The sequence below is a fragment of the Tetrao urogallus genome, assembly GCF_951394365.1.
Source record: "Tetrao urogallus genome assembly, chromosome: 8".
Lineage (NCBI taxonomy): Eukaryota > Metazoa > Chordata > Aves > Galliformes > Phasianidae > Tetrao > Tetrao urogallus.
Window position 1 is genome coordinate 1655553 of NC_136821.1, and position 14544 is coordinate 1670096.

The 14544-nt window shown below is 44.5% G+C and overlaps 1 protein-coding gene across 1 annotated transcript in view; it reads left to right on the forward strand.

The window, feature by feature from the left end:
• The window catches only part of NEB (nebulin), a gene marked incomplete at its 5' end in the record, with an annotated part of 124401 nt that overhangs the window by 107596 nt on the left and 2261 nt on the right, over window positions 1-14544 (forward strand). The window contains 11 exons of the mRNA XM_079538983.1: window positions 7543-7635; window positions 8360-8452; window positions 9060-9152; window positions 9674-9766; window positions 10239-10331; window positions 11142-11234; window positions 11507-11599; window positions 11880-11972; window positions 13197-13304; window positions 13517-13703; window positions 14090-14182. Of these exons, the coding sequence (XP_079395109.1) occupies window positions 7543-7635; window positions 8360-8452; window positions 9060-9152; window positions 9674-9766; window positions 10239-10331; window positions 11142-11234; window positions 11507-11599; window positions 11880-11972; window positions 13197-13304; window positions 13517-13703; window positions 14090-14182 (1132 nt within the window). The remainder of the gene's footprint in view (window positions 1-7542; window positions 7636-8359; window positions 8453-9059; window positions 9153-9673; window positions 9767-10238; window positions 10332-11141; window positions 11235-11506; window positions 11600-11879; window positions 11973-13196; window positions 13305-13516; window positions 13704-14089; window positions 14183-14544) is intronic.

Genomic DNA, 14544 nt, shown 5'->3' on the forward strand with positions numbered 1-14544 from the left:
ATGCTTTTTGTGATAGTATTGATTTTTACAGCTCACTAGTGCATAGCAGTTGGTTTCTCAAACTGTGTTTCATTTTTCTAACTTTCAAGTTACATCATCTGTTCTCTCTTTCTGTGTATCCTTTATTTTTGTATTATTATTCCTTGTTTCAATGACAGCAAGTAGTGAAATGCAGTTTGAATCTTTTATGAATTTTAAGTACTGCTAGTGCATTTGTAATGTATTCCTGCATGATTAGATTTTAGACCAAGCATCTTCTGTACATTTTGTGTCATGGGAAATGCAATAGTCAAACAGGTGTAGATTAAATTAAATAAATTTCACTCAGAGGGTGGTGAGGCACTGGCACAGGCTGCCCAAGGAGGCTGTGATACCCCATCCCTGCAGGCATTCAAGGCCAGGCTGGATGTGGCTCTGGGCAGCCTGGGCTGCTGGTTGGTGACCTGCACACAGCAGGGGGTTGGAACTGGATGAGCACTGTGCTCCTTTGCAACCCAGGCCATTCTATCATTCTGTGAAATAGGGAAATATGAGCACTAAGGCTCAGTGGTGTTTCTCACTTGAAACAAAATGTTGATTTTCTGAAGGTAGGTATTAAAATGAAGTGGATTACACAACTAAGTGCAGCTGTTTGCTAACAAACAAAGTTCCCTAAGTGTTCACTGCCTGAGAAGAAGTACTGTTACTATTCTAAACTAAGGTCAAAAGCAAAGACTAGCTGTATTTTATGCCAGATTAGCAGCAGAGTAATCAAATGTGTGTCCTATTGTAGTGAAGTAATCCATTGACTTCATTGTGTTGAAGCTCCTAAATGTGGACATCAGGTACTTTGCGTAAATCCACGCTCAGTCAAAGCAGTGCTGTGCATGTTGATGTCCCAGATTATATTTATCTGCTGAGCAGGTGAAGTGCCTATCCAGGTGTTCTGTCAATGCTGGGGAAGGGACACATCTCATCTTTCTGGGTGCTTGTATTCTGCAGGTCATGTACAAAGAGGAGCTGGGGACAGGTATCCCAACACCTGTAACTCCAGAAATAGAGAGAGTCAGACGCAATCAAGAACACATTAGCTCGGTATTTAAGAAAAAGTTACATCATTTTCGTGTAACATCCTAACACGTACTCCTTTTTTTGCCAATGATTTAAAATCTCACCTCACCCCACTCCTTTCTTGTCTCTGGCAATATTTTTAACTCAATTCTTCCACCTTTTTTGTGCTTTAACTTTTTGGAGTGATTTACAACTTTACACGCGTTTCTTTTTAAGAACCAAAACCTTTATAAGCTGTGAAATACCTTTATAAATCTGGTGTTCCTCTCCGTGCTTGTTTTATCTTAACCCTTTATCTCCTGGGATATGTACCCATATTTACAGAATAATCAGCCACTTCCTTAATATTCACCTCTAGAACAAGCGTGCAATTAATGAGAAAGTGACCCTAACGCTAAACACAACTCACAGAATAGAGAGATGTAATTGTTTTGCCTATGTTGAATGCTGGTTTTCGTTTGTTCTTGTGTTGGTTGGGTGTTGTTTTTTTTGTCTGCAAATTCTCTTGTACCTCATAGGTGTCATACAAAGAGGGCTTAGGGATGGGCATCCCAACCCCGGTCACTCCAGAGATGGAGAGAGTCAAACGCAACCAGGAGAACATTAGCTCGGTATAGCCCAGTAAAGCAAGCCCCACCCCTGAGACTGCAAATCCCATCCCTTTAACTGCTCCATATTAATTTTCTCTTTCAATTTGGTTGTGAATTTGAACAACCCTTTCCTTAATCAAGTCACTAAAACTTACCAGTATCCTTACGTTGTATTTTTTTTCCCTCAGTCTAGCATAACTGCCATTAAATTATCCCAGCTGTGAGATCCAACCCCTCATTTACTTAAATCAGTTAATCAGTGCCTTATTTCTTCTTCCCATTGACACAGTGACAGTGTGGGTGACTCCTCCATAGCAAAGCTGATCCTTCTAATGCTCTTCAGACTCACCATGCTGGTGCAGTGCTAAAACAAAATGAACTCTTAACACTTCCTGAAGCAAAGCAGACTAATGAAGCCAGAGTGTGTCTGCGTGTTTTTGCTTGTTGGATGCTTTCTTGTGTCCTGCAGGTCTGTGTGAGAAAACTTTTATCACTGTAATACGAATAATGGAGAAAATTGCACAGACAAGGGGAAATGACTGTGGCAATGCATTTCTATCCAGAATTACTTCTGCTTCTGGCACGCTCCAGTCAAATCACCATGCACAGTTTGAAGTGCCCTACTTCACAGCTTTCTTGTTTATTCCTATTTCAATTGCAGTGACTTAGGGCTGATTCTGACTCTGACATGATAGATGCAAAGTTCAGACCTGAGCTGACGACATTTCTAGTAAAGTTCAGAGAAGCCCCTGTAGTCACACTTGATGCTACATTCAATCGTCTGTGATCATCGCTGTTCTCTTTGATACTTGTGAGGGCAGTCCTAGAGGGAAAGCTGACCATTAAGATCTTTTGTTTAAGTAAGCAGATTGACTTCCTTGTGGAAGGAAGCAGAACTGCAGAAACGTTAGCCATTAGCTGATTATTTTATTGGCTTTTTTCTGCTAGCTTTTGAACAAGGCTGTGACAGAGCTGTGTTTGTCATACTTGCAGGTTTCACTGTATTAAATTTCTTTTCCTCTCTCTCTCTCTCTCTCTCTCCTTGCCCCATCCTTCTCCTTTCCTGTTTTTTTTTCCTTACAAACACCCCACAAACCAAACCAAACAAACCCTACCTCCCTGTTGCCACACAGGTGTTGTACAGAGAGGGGCTGGGAATTGGAACCCCAGTGCCTGTGACCCCTGAGATGGAGAGGGTCAAACGCAACCAGGAGATCTTTAGCTCGGTACTCTTCCCTGATTCCACACATGTTCCCTGTAACTTCATTTTAGAAGCACTTTGTAACACCTGCAATTGTTCTGATCTCTGGAATTAACTTAGTGATGCTCCCTTTGTGCTGTTAAAATTCAGTCTTTCTTATATTTTTATCCAAAAGTTTTAAAACGTTTTTCTAATAATCGTAACAATTAATGCTTCCCATCCTTTAAAACTTCTATTTTTCTGATTTTTATTTTCTTAAAAATTACTGCTTCCTCTGTTTGCTCACTTCCATTCTTCTAATGCTTTATTGCTGTGTCAAAGCATCCCCAGGACCTTTCAGAAGCTTGGAAGCATTCCCCAGGATTGATCACAATTGTTACCTGATTTACAATTCCTAATTTTTCCCTCTTGCTAGTGGACGTAGTGGCCATACAAATTAACTGTGCTGCCCTGCATCCCTCAGATACGTTCTGTGTTTTATACTTTTTTACGCTGCTCTGTTACCATATAGGTGGTGTACAAAGAGAACGTGGGGATGGGGACCCCCACCCCTGTCACTCCTGAGATTGAGAGAGCCAAACGCAACCAAGAACACATTAGCTCGGTATCTGTCCATTTGAAAAGAAGAAAATTCCCTTCTCATCCAGTTAAAAACACTTTTGACTCCCAGAGTTACCCTTGTTCACCTGTAATCAACTGACACCAAAAGCAGTGTCCCATTCCCCTTGTTTTGGTGGTATTCCCTGCGTAATGTTTACTTACTGCATTTTTATTCCTATGTTTTGATTAGTTCTCTTAATTACGGTAACTTTTAAATTCTGTATTTTTTTTTGCTGTGAAGATTGGTTTTCTTTACTCTCTGCTTTTCCTTTCATTAATTGCTTCAATCCTTGGTTCTTGGTTTGATTTTGCTGTGTGTTAAAACAAAGCTGTCTCTGCTCTGATGCAGACTGTGGGATGAGCTCAGTGCCCTGATAGGTGATGGTGATGTTAATGGCAGCTCCCAGGCCTGCAGCCATGCTGGAGCCAGTTGGGCTGGGCACAAGGCCTCAGCACTGGGCTGTTCTACAGGGAGAGCAAGGTTACAGGCAAAGCAAGGCAGGGCAGCACTGGTTTTTGATTTCTGTGGGGTTTTTCATGAATCCATCGGTTTTGCAGCCCAGAAAACCACCTCTCTTGTGTTCCACTTGGTCTCTCAGCCAGCAGAGTGTTGCTGTTGTCTGCTTGTTGCTGCTCTTTTCTCACAGCCATATTGTCCACAGGTGTTGTACAAAGAGAACGTGGGGATGGGGACCCCCACCCCTGTCACTCCTGAGATTGAGAGAGCCAAACGCAACCAAGAACACGTTAGCTCGGTATCTGTCCATTTGAAAAGAAGAAAATTCCCTTCTCATCCAGTTAATACCCTTTTAACACCCAGAGTTACCCTCGTTCCCAATAATCAGCAGACGCCAAGAGCAGTGTCCCCCAGTTTTGGTGGTGTTTCCTGCATAATGGTTACTTACCACAATTTATTCCAATGTTTTGGTTTGTTTTCTTAATTACAGTAACTTTTAGATTCTGTCTTCCACACTTTTTTTTGCTGTGAACATTGGTTTTCTTTACTCTCCGCTTTTCATTAATTGCTTCAATCCTTGGTTCTTGGTTTGGTTTTGCTGTGTGCTAAAACAAAGCTGTCTCTGCTCTGATGCAGACTGTGGGATGAGCTCAGTGCCCTGATAGGTGATGGTGACGTTAATGGTTGGGGGTGAAGGAAGCAAAAATTGTTCCTTTGTTTCTTTAGCATTTTCCTTCACATCTTCCTTGAGGAGTTCATTACCATGGCTGCCCAATGGCAGCACCCAGGCCTGCAGCCATGCTGGAGCCAGTTGGGCTGGGCACAAGGCCTCAGCACTGGGCCGTTCTACAGGGAGAGCAAGGTTACAGGCAAAGCAAGGCAGGGCAGCGCTGGTTTTTGTTTCCTATGGGGTTTTTGTTAATCCATCAGTTTTGCAGCCCAGAAAACCACTTCTCTTGTGTTCCACTTGGTCTCTCAGCCAGCAGTGTTGCTGTTGTCTGCTTGTTGCTGCTCTTTTCTCACAGCCATATTGTCCACAGGTGTTGTACAAAGAGAACGTGGGGATGGGGACCCCCACCCCTGTCACTCCTGAGATTGAGAGAGCCAAACGCAACCAAGAACACGTTAGCTCGGTATCTGTCCATTTGAAAAGAAGAAAATTCCCTTCTCATCCAGTTAAAAACACTTTTAACACCCAGATTTCTCCTGTTCCCCTGTAATCAGCTGACTCCAAAAGCTGTGTGCCATTCCCCTTGTTTTGGTGCTGTTTCCTACATAATGGTTACTTATCACAATTTATGTTCATTCCAGTGTTTTGGTTAGTTCTCTTAATTACAGTAACTTTTAATTTCTGTGTTCCAATCTGTTTTTGTTTATTTATATTTTTTACTCTGAAGATTGGTTTTCTTTACTCTCTGCTTTTCCTTTCATTAATTGCTTCAATCCTTGGTTCTTGGTTTGATTTTGCTGTGTGCTAAAACAAAGCTGTCTCTGCTCTGATGCAGACTGTGGGATGAGCTCAGTGCCCTGATAGGTGATGGTGACGTTAATGGTTGGGGGTGAAGGAAGCAAAAATTGTTCCTTTGTTCCTTTTGTGTTGACCTTCACATCTTCTTTGAGGAAGTTTCTACCATGGCTGCCCAATGGCAGCACCCAGGCCTGCAGCCATGCTGGAACCAGTTGGGTTGGGCACAAGGCCTCAGCACTGGGCCGTTCTACAGGGAGAGCAAGGTTGCAAGCAAGGCAGGGCAGCACTGGCTTTTGATTTCTGTGGGGTTTTTTATTAATCCTTCAGTTTGCAGCCCAGAAAACCACCTCTCTTGTGTTCCACTTGGTCTCTCAGCCAGCAGTGTTGCTGTTGTCTGCTTGTTGCTGCTCTTTTCTCACAGCCATATTGTCCACAGGTGTTGTACAAAGAGAACGTGGGGATGGGGACCCCCACCCCTGTCACTCCTGAGATTGAGAGAGCCAAACGCAACCAAGAACACGTTAGCTCGGTATCTGTCCATTTGAAAAGAAGAAAATTCCCTTCTCATCCAGTTAAAAACACTTTTAACACCCAGATTTCTCCTGTTCCCCTGTAATCAGCTGACTCCAAAAGCTGTGTGCCATTCGCCTTGTTTTGGTGCTGTTTCCTACATAATGGTTACTTATCACAATTTATGTTCATTCCAGTGTTTTGGTTAGTTCTCTTAATTACAGTAACTTTTAATTTCTGTGTTCCAATCTGTTTTTGTTTATTTATATTTTTTACTCTGAAGATTGGTTTTCTTTACTCTCTGCTTTTCCTTTCATTAATTGCTTCAATCCTTGGTTCTTGGTTTGATTTTGCTGTGTGTTAAAACAAAGCTGTCTCTGCTCTGATGCAGACTGTGGGATGAGCTCAGTGCCCTGATAGGTGATGGTGACGTTAATGGTTGGGGGTTGAAGGAAGCAAAAATTGTTCCTTTGTTCCTTTTGTGTTGTCCTTCACATCTTCTTTGAGGAAGTTTCTACCATGGCTGCCCAATGGCAGCACCCAGGCCTGCAGCCATGCTGGAACCAGTTGGGTTGGGCACAAGGCCTCAGCACTGGGCTGTTCTACAGGGAGAGCAAGGTTACAGGCAAAGCAAGGCAGGGCAGCACTGGTTTTTGATTTCTGTGGGGTTTTTCATGAATCCATCGGTTTTGCAGCCCAGAAAACCACCTCTCTTGTGTTCCACTTGGTCTCTCAGCCAGCAGTGTTGCTGTTGTCTGCTTGTTGCTGCTCTTTTCTCACAGCCATATTGTCCACAGGTGTTGTACAAAGAGAACGTGGGGATGGGGACCCCCACCCCTGTCACTCCTGAGATTGAGAGAGCCAAACGCAACCAAGAACACGTTAGCTCGGTATCTGTCCATTTGAAAAGAAGAAAATTCCCTTCTCATCCAGTTAAAAACACTTTTAACACCCAGATTTCTCCTGTTCCCCTGTAATCAGCTGACTCCAAAAGCTGTGTGCCATTCCCCTTGTTTTGGTGCTGTTTCCTACATAATGGTTACTTATCACAATTTATTTTCATTCCAGTGTTTTGGTTAGTTCTCTTAATTACAGTAACTTTTAATTTCTGTGTTCCAATCTGTTTTTGTTTATTTATATTTTTTACTCTGAAGATTGGTTTTCTTTACTCTCCGCTTTTCCTTTCATTAATTGCTTCAATCCTTGGTTCTTGGTTTGATTTTGCTGTGTGTTAAAACAAAGCTGTCTCTGCTCTGATGCAGACTGTGGGATGAGCTCAGTGCCCTGATAGGTGATGGTGACGTTAATGGTTGGGGGTTGAAGGAAGCAAAAATTGTTCCTTTGTTCCTTTTGTGTTGACCTTCACATCTTCTTTAAAGAAGTTTCTTCCATGGCTGCCCAGTGGCGGCACCCTGGCCTGCAGCCATGCTGGAGCCAGTTGGGCTGGGCACAAGGCCACAGCACTGGGCTGTTCTACAGGGAGAGCAAGGTTGCAAGCAAGGCAGGGCAGCACTGGCTTTTGATTTCTGTCGGGTTTTTCGTGAATCCATCAGTTTTGCAGCCCAGAAAACCACCTCTCCTGTGTTCCACTTGGTCTCAGCAAACAGTGTTGCTGTTGTCTGCTTGTTGCTCTTGCTTTATTTTCACATGGTTGTGTTGTCCACAGGTGTTGTACAAAGAGAACGTGGGGATGGGGACCCCCACCCCTGTCACTCCTGAGATTGAGAGAGCCAAACGCAACCAAGAACACGTTAGCTCGGTATCTGTAGTCTGAGAAGCAGAAACCTCCCGTCTGACTTCTAAATAATTTTAACACCCAAAGTTTCTTTTTCCCTTATAATCAATCTAAAAAGAAATTTCCTTTTCCCTTTGAGTTTTTTTCCCTGTGTAATCATTACTTACATCATTCTTGTTCCTCTGATTTGATCTCACAATCGTAATGATAATAACAACTTCTGGATCCCACCTTTCTCTTGACTCTGATCTCCTTTAAACAATTTTTGTTCTTAAATTATATCAACTGTTTCCTTTCGTTAATCACCTCAGTGTAATCTCGTGTGGGTTTTCCCCTGATTTTATCTCCTTTCCCTTTTAAAAACTGAACTATTCATGGTGTGATCCCTGCCACTGGGGATGAGCTCTGTGTCATGGTGCTCTGATAGGAGCTGGTTTAACCTGCTGTGTGTGCTCTGCTTTTGGGATGGGTAAATGAAACATACTCCTTTGTTCCTTTTTTGGTTGTCTTTGTGGCCTTCTGCCTTTAGGAAGTCTACATCTACTATTGCAGAGAGGTTTTCTTACAGGTGCAGAGAAGCGAACTCTTTGCAAAGTATGTCATCGTTACGAGGAAGGTTTTAATTTTTCATCCAGGCTTTGGCTCAGGGCAGCTTTGAATAACGCTTGGTCTCTTTTCCCATTAAGCTGCGTGCTGCTGTTGTTTGCCCGTTCCTTTTGGTGTTTTAACATAGCCGTGTTACCCACAGGTCTTGTACAAAGAGGAGCTGGGGACAGGGATCCCAATACCTGTCACTCCTGAAGTTGAGAGAGTGAAACGCAATCAAGAGCACATCAGCTCGGTACTTTGTGGGGGGAGAGATGTGTTCCTTAACTCCCCATGAACTGAGCTTTAATCTTTATTAAAAACGGAATGGCTCCTCTCCTTCCTTCCACGTAATCAGTTTAATCAAGTTAAAAATTCCTCCTTTCTCTTTCACTGTATTTTGCAGTGCTACTTACGTTCACTTCTTCACCTGTGTAATTATTTACATGACTCTAAATACCCTTAACCATTTTGCTCCCTGTTTCAACTTCCTTTTAATATATACTTGTGTGTGTTGTGTTCTTGGGGGTTTGTTTTTTGTAACTGCTTTCCCACTGTAGTGCTCTTGTTATGGAATCAGGAGGATTCCAGCAGGCTCTGAAGGCTGTCTAGAACCTCCCCTCCACCACAGAGGTGCATTTGCTCTGTGTTATGGTGACAGCTTCTGGATTGGGTTTGTTGTACCTGTAAGATAAAGGCATGGACACGTTTGCCATCAGACCCTATAATCCAAGCCTTCAGGGCAGCTTGTAGGGCACGAGAGAGCAGATGATACTATCCACAGGACTCAGATATTTGGCTTTGTGTGGGATGTGATGATTTCTGCGCTCTGATTTCTTTGGATGCTTCTTGTTGCTGTGCAGGTGTTGTACAAAGAGAGCGTGGGGATGGGGACCCCCACCCCCATCACTCCAGAGATGGAGAGGGTCAAACGCAACCAAGAGATCTGTAGCTCGGTACTTTGCCAAGACAAAACATCTCCTGTAACTCGACTGAAACAAACAACTTAACCGTTTTAATGAGTGGACGTTGTGACACTGGAAAATGATGCTGACCCTGGCTCTAAAGCCATTTTAATAAGCCATCACTTCTTACCGTGGCTTACTGTGGTTTACATTGACTGTGTTAACGTGGTGCAGTTGGATTGGTTTTAAGGCTTATTTTAACGCCCCTAATCCTAAAATCTTATAACAAACAGTTCCTTTATGTTCTCTGCAGTGCTGATGCACTTTATAATAATTTAAATCTCCATAACATCGTCAGCACAGTGTTTTGTAGTCTCATTTGCAGTACTTACTTGTCTATTGAGTCATCACCGTATGCCAGGCCCTACTTCTCTACTAAAAGATTGCTGTGTACCTTGAAATTTATCTGTAATACCTTGGCCCTGTGATAATAAGTACAAGGAAAAGATGCCTTTGTGTTTGTCTACAGAGAGCTGTTTGTTTACTGTTGGCTCCTTTCTTATGTCTCATAGGTGTTATATAAGGAGAACATAGGGAAAGCCACCCCAACCCCTGTGACTCCTGAGATGGAGAGAGTCAAACGCAATCAAGAGATCATTAGCTCGGTACTCGACAGGAAACCAATTCCTAAAGACCTGATGTCTGTAACACACAGTAGCAGTTTTACTTATCTCTGCTTCCTAACTCTTAAAAAAAGAAAAAGAAACACCCCTGTCAGGTAGCATGAGCACCCCCAGTTTGTGCTTGCAAACGAGTTGTGATTTCTCCTCCCCTGTTTAACAGTATCTGAAGCAGGATTTAACTAGAATGGTTTGCCCTCTGATTTATTATTTTTTAAGGCCATTGTTTCTTTGCAATTTAACTGTTTCTTGTCATGATCTTGCTTTTACACACAGTTGATAATGGATTAATGGCAAAGCTTCTCCCGTTGCTTCTTTCAGGAATCACAGTGGCCCTACATCTAACCCCTTAGAAGCATAATAACCAGAAGCTGTTACTGTATGTGGTTGTTTGTGGTTTCTGTGCTGCTGGAAGTACGTTCTTAATGATGTTTGGATACTCCCTTGTATCCTATAGGTCTTGTACAAAGAAAATGTGGGGAAAGTGACCCCAACACCAATCACTCCAGAGATGGAGAGAGTCAAACGCAATCAAGAAATCATTAGCTCGGTACCTTACAAATAGATATTTTTTCCCCTTTGTCTCTATAGTAATCTTAATCAAGTAACATTCTAACTACGTACTGAACACTGATTTTAATGTAAAAAATAGATTTGTTTCTGCCAGTTAATCTTTCCCTTTCTAAAATAAACTTGGCTTTAGTGTTAACATTCTGATCCGAGAACTTAGGAGCTCTCTGCAGCTCAGTTTGTCTCACTTGGGCTCTATCCAGCCAACACCAGCACACTGCTGTCCCCTGGGAGAAGTGACCCCCAGCTCCATCTCTCTGTGCTGCGTCTGTAAGCTGTTGTTGTCCTTGCAGGGGTATTTGAATTCAGTGGGGGAAAACCCCAACCCAAACACTGGGAAAACCCCACCTGAGTTGCATTGCTTGAGGCGACCTTAACCAGAATCCCACCTGGTTGCACAGGGATGTTTTTAGGTAGGACACCAGCAGTCAGGGTTTGGGCGCAGAGAGGATCCTCTCCTTGGCCTGGATCTTGACCAGCAGGGTCGATAGAACAGTCCTTAGTTCTTGGGGTCCCTGGTGGCTTCCTTGAGCCTGTGGAGCCAAGGTCGCAGCTGTAGCTGGATAGAGCCCTTCAGTTTAACCCAAACAAACAGTTGTAACAAGCTTCTCTTTTTCAGTTTATTTTCCTTACCCCTCCCACTAGCTCTGGATGTTTGGCTTTTTGCGGTGATCTGTAATCTGCCACTACTGATTTGAACTCTGATAACTACATAATTCCCCGTGTTCGAATCCTTTTGAATGTTCTTGCTTTTTTGTGAGATGCCGGATGCGTGTTCTGTATCCCACAGGTGTTGTACAAAGAGAACTTGGGGCGAGCAACCCCCACCCCTCTCACTCCTGAGATGGAGAGAGTGAAACGCAATCAAGAACAGATTAGCTCGGTATTGTCCACGAGATGTGAAGGGGCTAAGAGAGAGATGTTCTCTTTTTGAATGACTCAAGTTGCCTGGTTTTCATTTAACCCTCTAATTTTTCCCCTCGGATGTAGAAACTTATCATGTCAAATTATAGTAAATCTCTATTTTTCATCACTTAACTTTTTAATATTTTTTCCTCACTTAATTTTTTCCCTTCATAACAAATGGTGTTCATTCTAAAACCAGCCACGCCAGTTGTGATCTGTACACTTGTGACGTTGCTTTGTGGTCTGTAGGTTGTGTACAAGGAAGGCTTAGGGAAGGCGACCCCCACGCCGGTCACTCCTGAGATGGAGCGAGTCAGACGCACCCAGGAACAAATCAGCTCGGTACTGAAAGAGGAAGATACCTGCCTAAGATTAAAAATAACCCTTGTGAAGAAAATCCACCTCTAATTCAGCCCCATTCTCTCTCTCTGTTCCATGTTTTTGCCTATTTATTTTCCCCTTTTCTTGCTTTCGCTCAAGCAAATAACTTCTTAGCAGCTTTATTTATTTCCCAAGATCTTTTCTGTCCCTGCAGTGCTGAGTATGCTTACCCAATAACAGCACCAGCAGAATGAGCTGCTGGGTGAGCTGCTCTGACTTGTACGCACGTTGTGTACTCTAGGTGTTGTACAAAGAACAGCTGGCAAAAGGCACCCCAACCCCGATGACCCCTGAGATGGAGAGAGCCAAGCGCAACCAGGAAAACATCAGCTCGGTAAGTGCTTCAGGATGTTACAAACAGCACCCCTCCACTTTGGGCATTCCTTTATGGTTACGGGAGTGGCAGTGTTTAGCCTTTCCTCCCTCTCTTCTTTCCCTCCCTCCCCACCTTTCCTCCCTCTCTTCTTCCCTTCCTTCCTTCCCTCCCTCCCCCCCACCTTTCCTCCCTCTTTTCTTCCCTTTCTTCCCTCCCTCCCTCCCCCCCACCTTTCCTCCCTCTCTTCTTCCCTTCCTTCCTTCTTTCCCTCCCTCCCCACCTTTCCTCCCTCTCTTCCCTTCCTTCCTTCCTTCCCTCTCTCCCCACCTTTCCTCCCTCTCTTCTTCCCTTCCTTCCTTCCCTCCCTCCCTCCCCACCTTTCCTCCCTCTCTTCTTCCCTTCCTTCCTTCCTTCCCTCCCTCCCCACCTTTCCTCCCTCTCTTCTTCCCTTCCTTCCTTCCCTCCCCCCCACCTTTCCTCCCTCTCTTCTTCCCTTCCTTCCCTCCCCCCCACCTTTCTTCCCTCTCTTCTTCCCTTCCTTCCTTTCCTCCCTCCCTCCCCACCTTTCCTCCCTCTCTTCTTCCCTTCCTTCCTTCCTTCCCTCCCTCTCTTCTTCCCTTCCTTCCTTCTTTCCCTCCCTCCCCACCTTTCCTCCCTCTCTTCTTCCCTTCCTTCCTTCCCTCCCCCCCACCTTTCCTCCCTCTCTTCTTCCCTTTCTTCCTTCTTTCCCTCCCTCCCACCTTTCCTCCCTCTCTTCTTCCCTTCCTTCCTTCCCTCCCTCCCTCCACCTTTCCTCCCTCTCTTCTTCCCTTCCTTCCTTTCCTCCCCCCCACCTTTCCTCCCTCTCTTCTTCCCTTCCTTCCCTCCCCCCCACCTTTCTTCCCTCTCTTCTTCCCTTCCTTCCTTTCCTCCCTCCCTCCCCACCTTTCCTCCCTCTCTTCTTCCCTTCCTTCCTTCCTTCCCTCCCTCTCTTCTTCCCTTCCTTCCTTCCTTCCTTTCCCTCCCTCCCCACCTTTCCTCCCTCTCTTCTTCCCTTCCTTCCTTCCCTCCCTCCCCCCCACCTTTCCTCCCTCTTTTCTTCCCTTTCTTCCCTCCCTCCCTCCCTCCCTCCCCCCCTTTCCTTCCTCTCTTCCCCTCTCCCTTTCCTTCCTCTCCCTCTCTTCTTATTCCTTTCTTTCTTTCCCTCCCTCTTGTATTCTCCCCACCTTTTACCTCGTACTCTCTTCCTTTTTCTGGCTGCAGGTCCTTTACTCCGACAGCTTCCGAAAACAGGTGCAAGGCAAAGCTGCTTATGTTCTGGACACCCCTGAAATGCGGCGCGTGCGGGAGACACAGAAACACATCTCTACAGTAAGAGCACTTCTCTGTACATCTTGTTACTTAAAGACTTTGTTCCTGAGATGCAACAGGGTTGCCTTTTTGGGAACAATACATATTTATCAGTAACAGACCAGTTTTACCTTGGTGACAGCAGCTCTTCAGGAGGGCATTGGCCCTCTGCAAGGAATTCACTTGATACTGGCAGGAAACAAACAGGACTGACATTTTGTTTCCCACGACAGGTGAAATACCATGAAGACTTTGAGAAGAACAAAGGTACTTTCACACCTGTAGTCACTGACCCCATTACAGAACGTGTGAAGAAGAACATGCAGGACTTCAGTGACATCAGCTACAGAGGCATTCAGAGACGAGTGGTAGAAATGGAGCAAAAGCGCGTGGACCAGGACCAGGAGAATAATCTGACAGGTAAGCAGAAACTGCACTACTTCACTTACACAGAACACAAGATGACCTTGAAGAGTTGTTTTATTTAAGCTCAACGGAATCATCAGTTTATATTTACCACTAATTGAAGCTGGTGGCCTTATCAAAGCCCCCTCTGTCTTTCCCATCCATATGGCTTTTGTACAGTAGATGCCAGATTTGATTGCCATTTCTTATTTGTATTTTTAAGCTCACCTCAAAGTGTTTTCACCACCAACACCTCTGCACTACAGCTTTGATGAGCATAAATTACCAGCTTCTGCTTTCCTTTCCCCTGTATATTTCTGCTCCCATTTTGGACCACTCTGTGCTGCTCTGGCTGTCCAGGCCATGCCTGGGCTCCAGCTCCTCAGTCATTTCTCTTGCAGGTCTTCGTGTGTGGCGCACAAATCCCGGCTCTGTCTTTGACTACGACCCTGCAGAGGACAACATTCAGTCCAGGAGCTTACACATGATCTCAGGTTGGCTCCCCTCTGTACTGTTCATGCAAATCCAGCAGGAAAACTTAACTGCTTGGGGACACTGAAGTACAGTTCTAAGGTCTTTCTCTGTGCGGGAATGCAAGTAAAGGCTAACATGCTTATTTCAGACACTACGTTAGCAGTGATTTGCACAGTTATACATAGGCACAGTTCTAGTGGGAATTAATGGTAGTGAGAACAAAGGAGAGGAGAAACTGCTCCATAGAGCTGGTTCTCACAAAGTTCATCTTACTAACTATGCAAGTGCTCCTCTGGCACAGGGCTGTATGGGATTCATAGCTCCACAGACAGCACAGCTGCTTGCCTGAAACACTTGCCTCCTTTTTAGCTCCTGAAGTGCT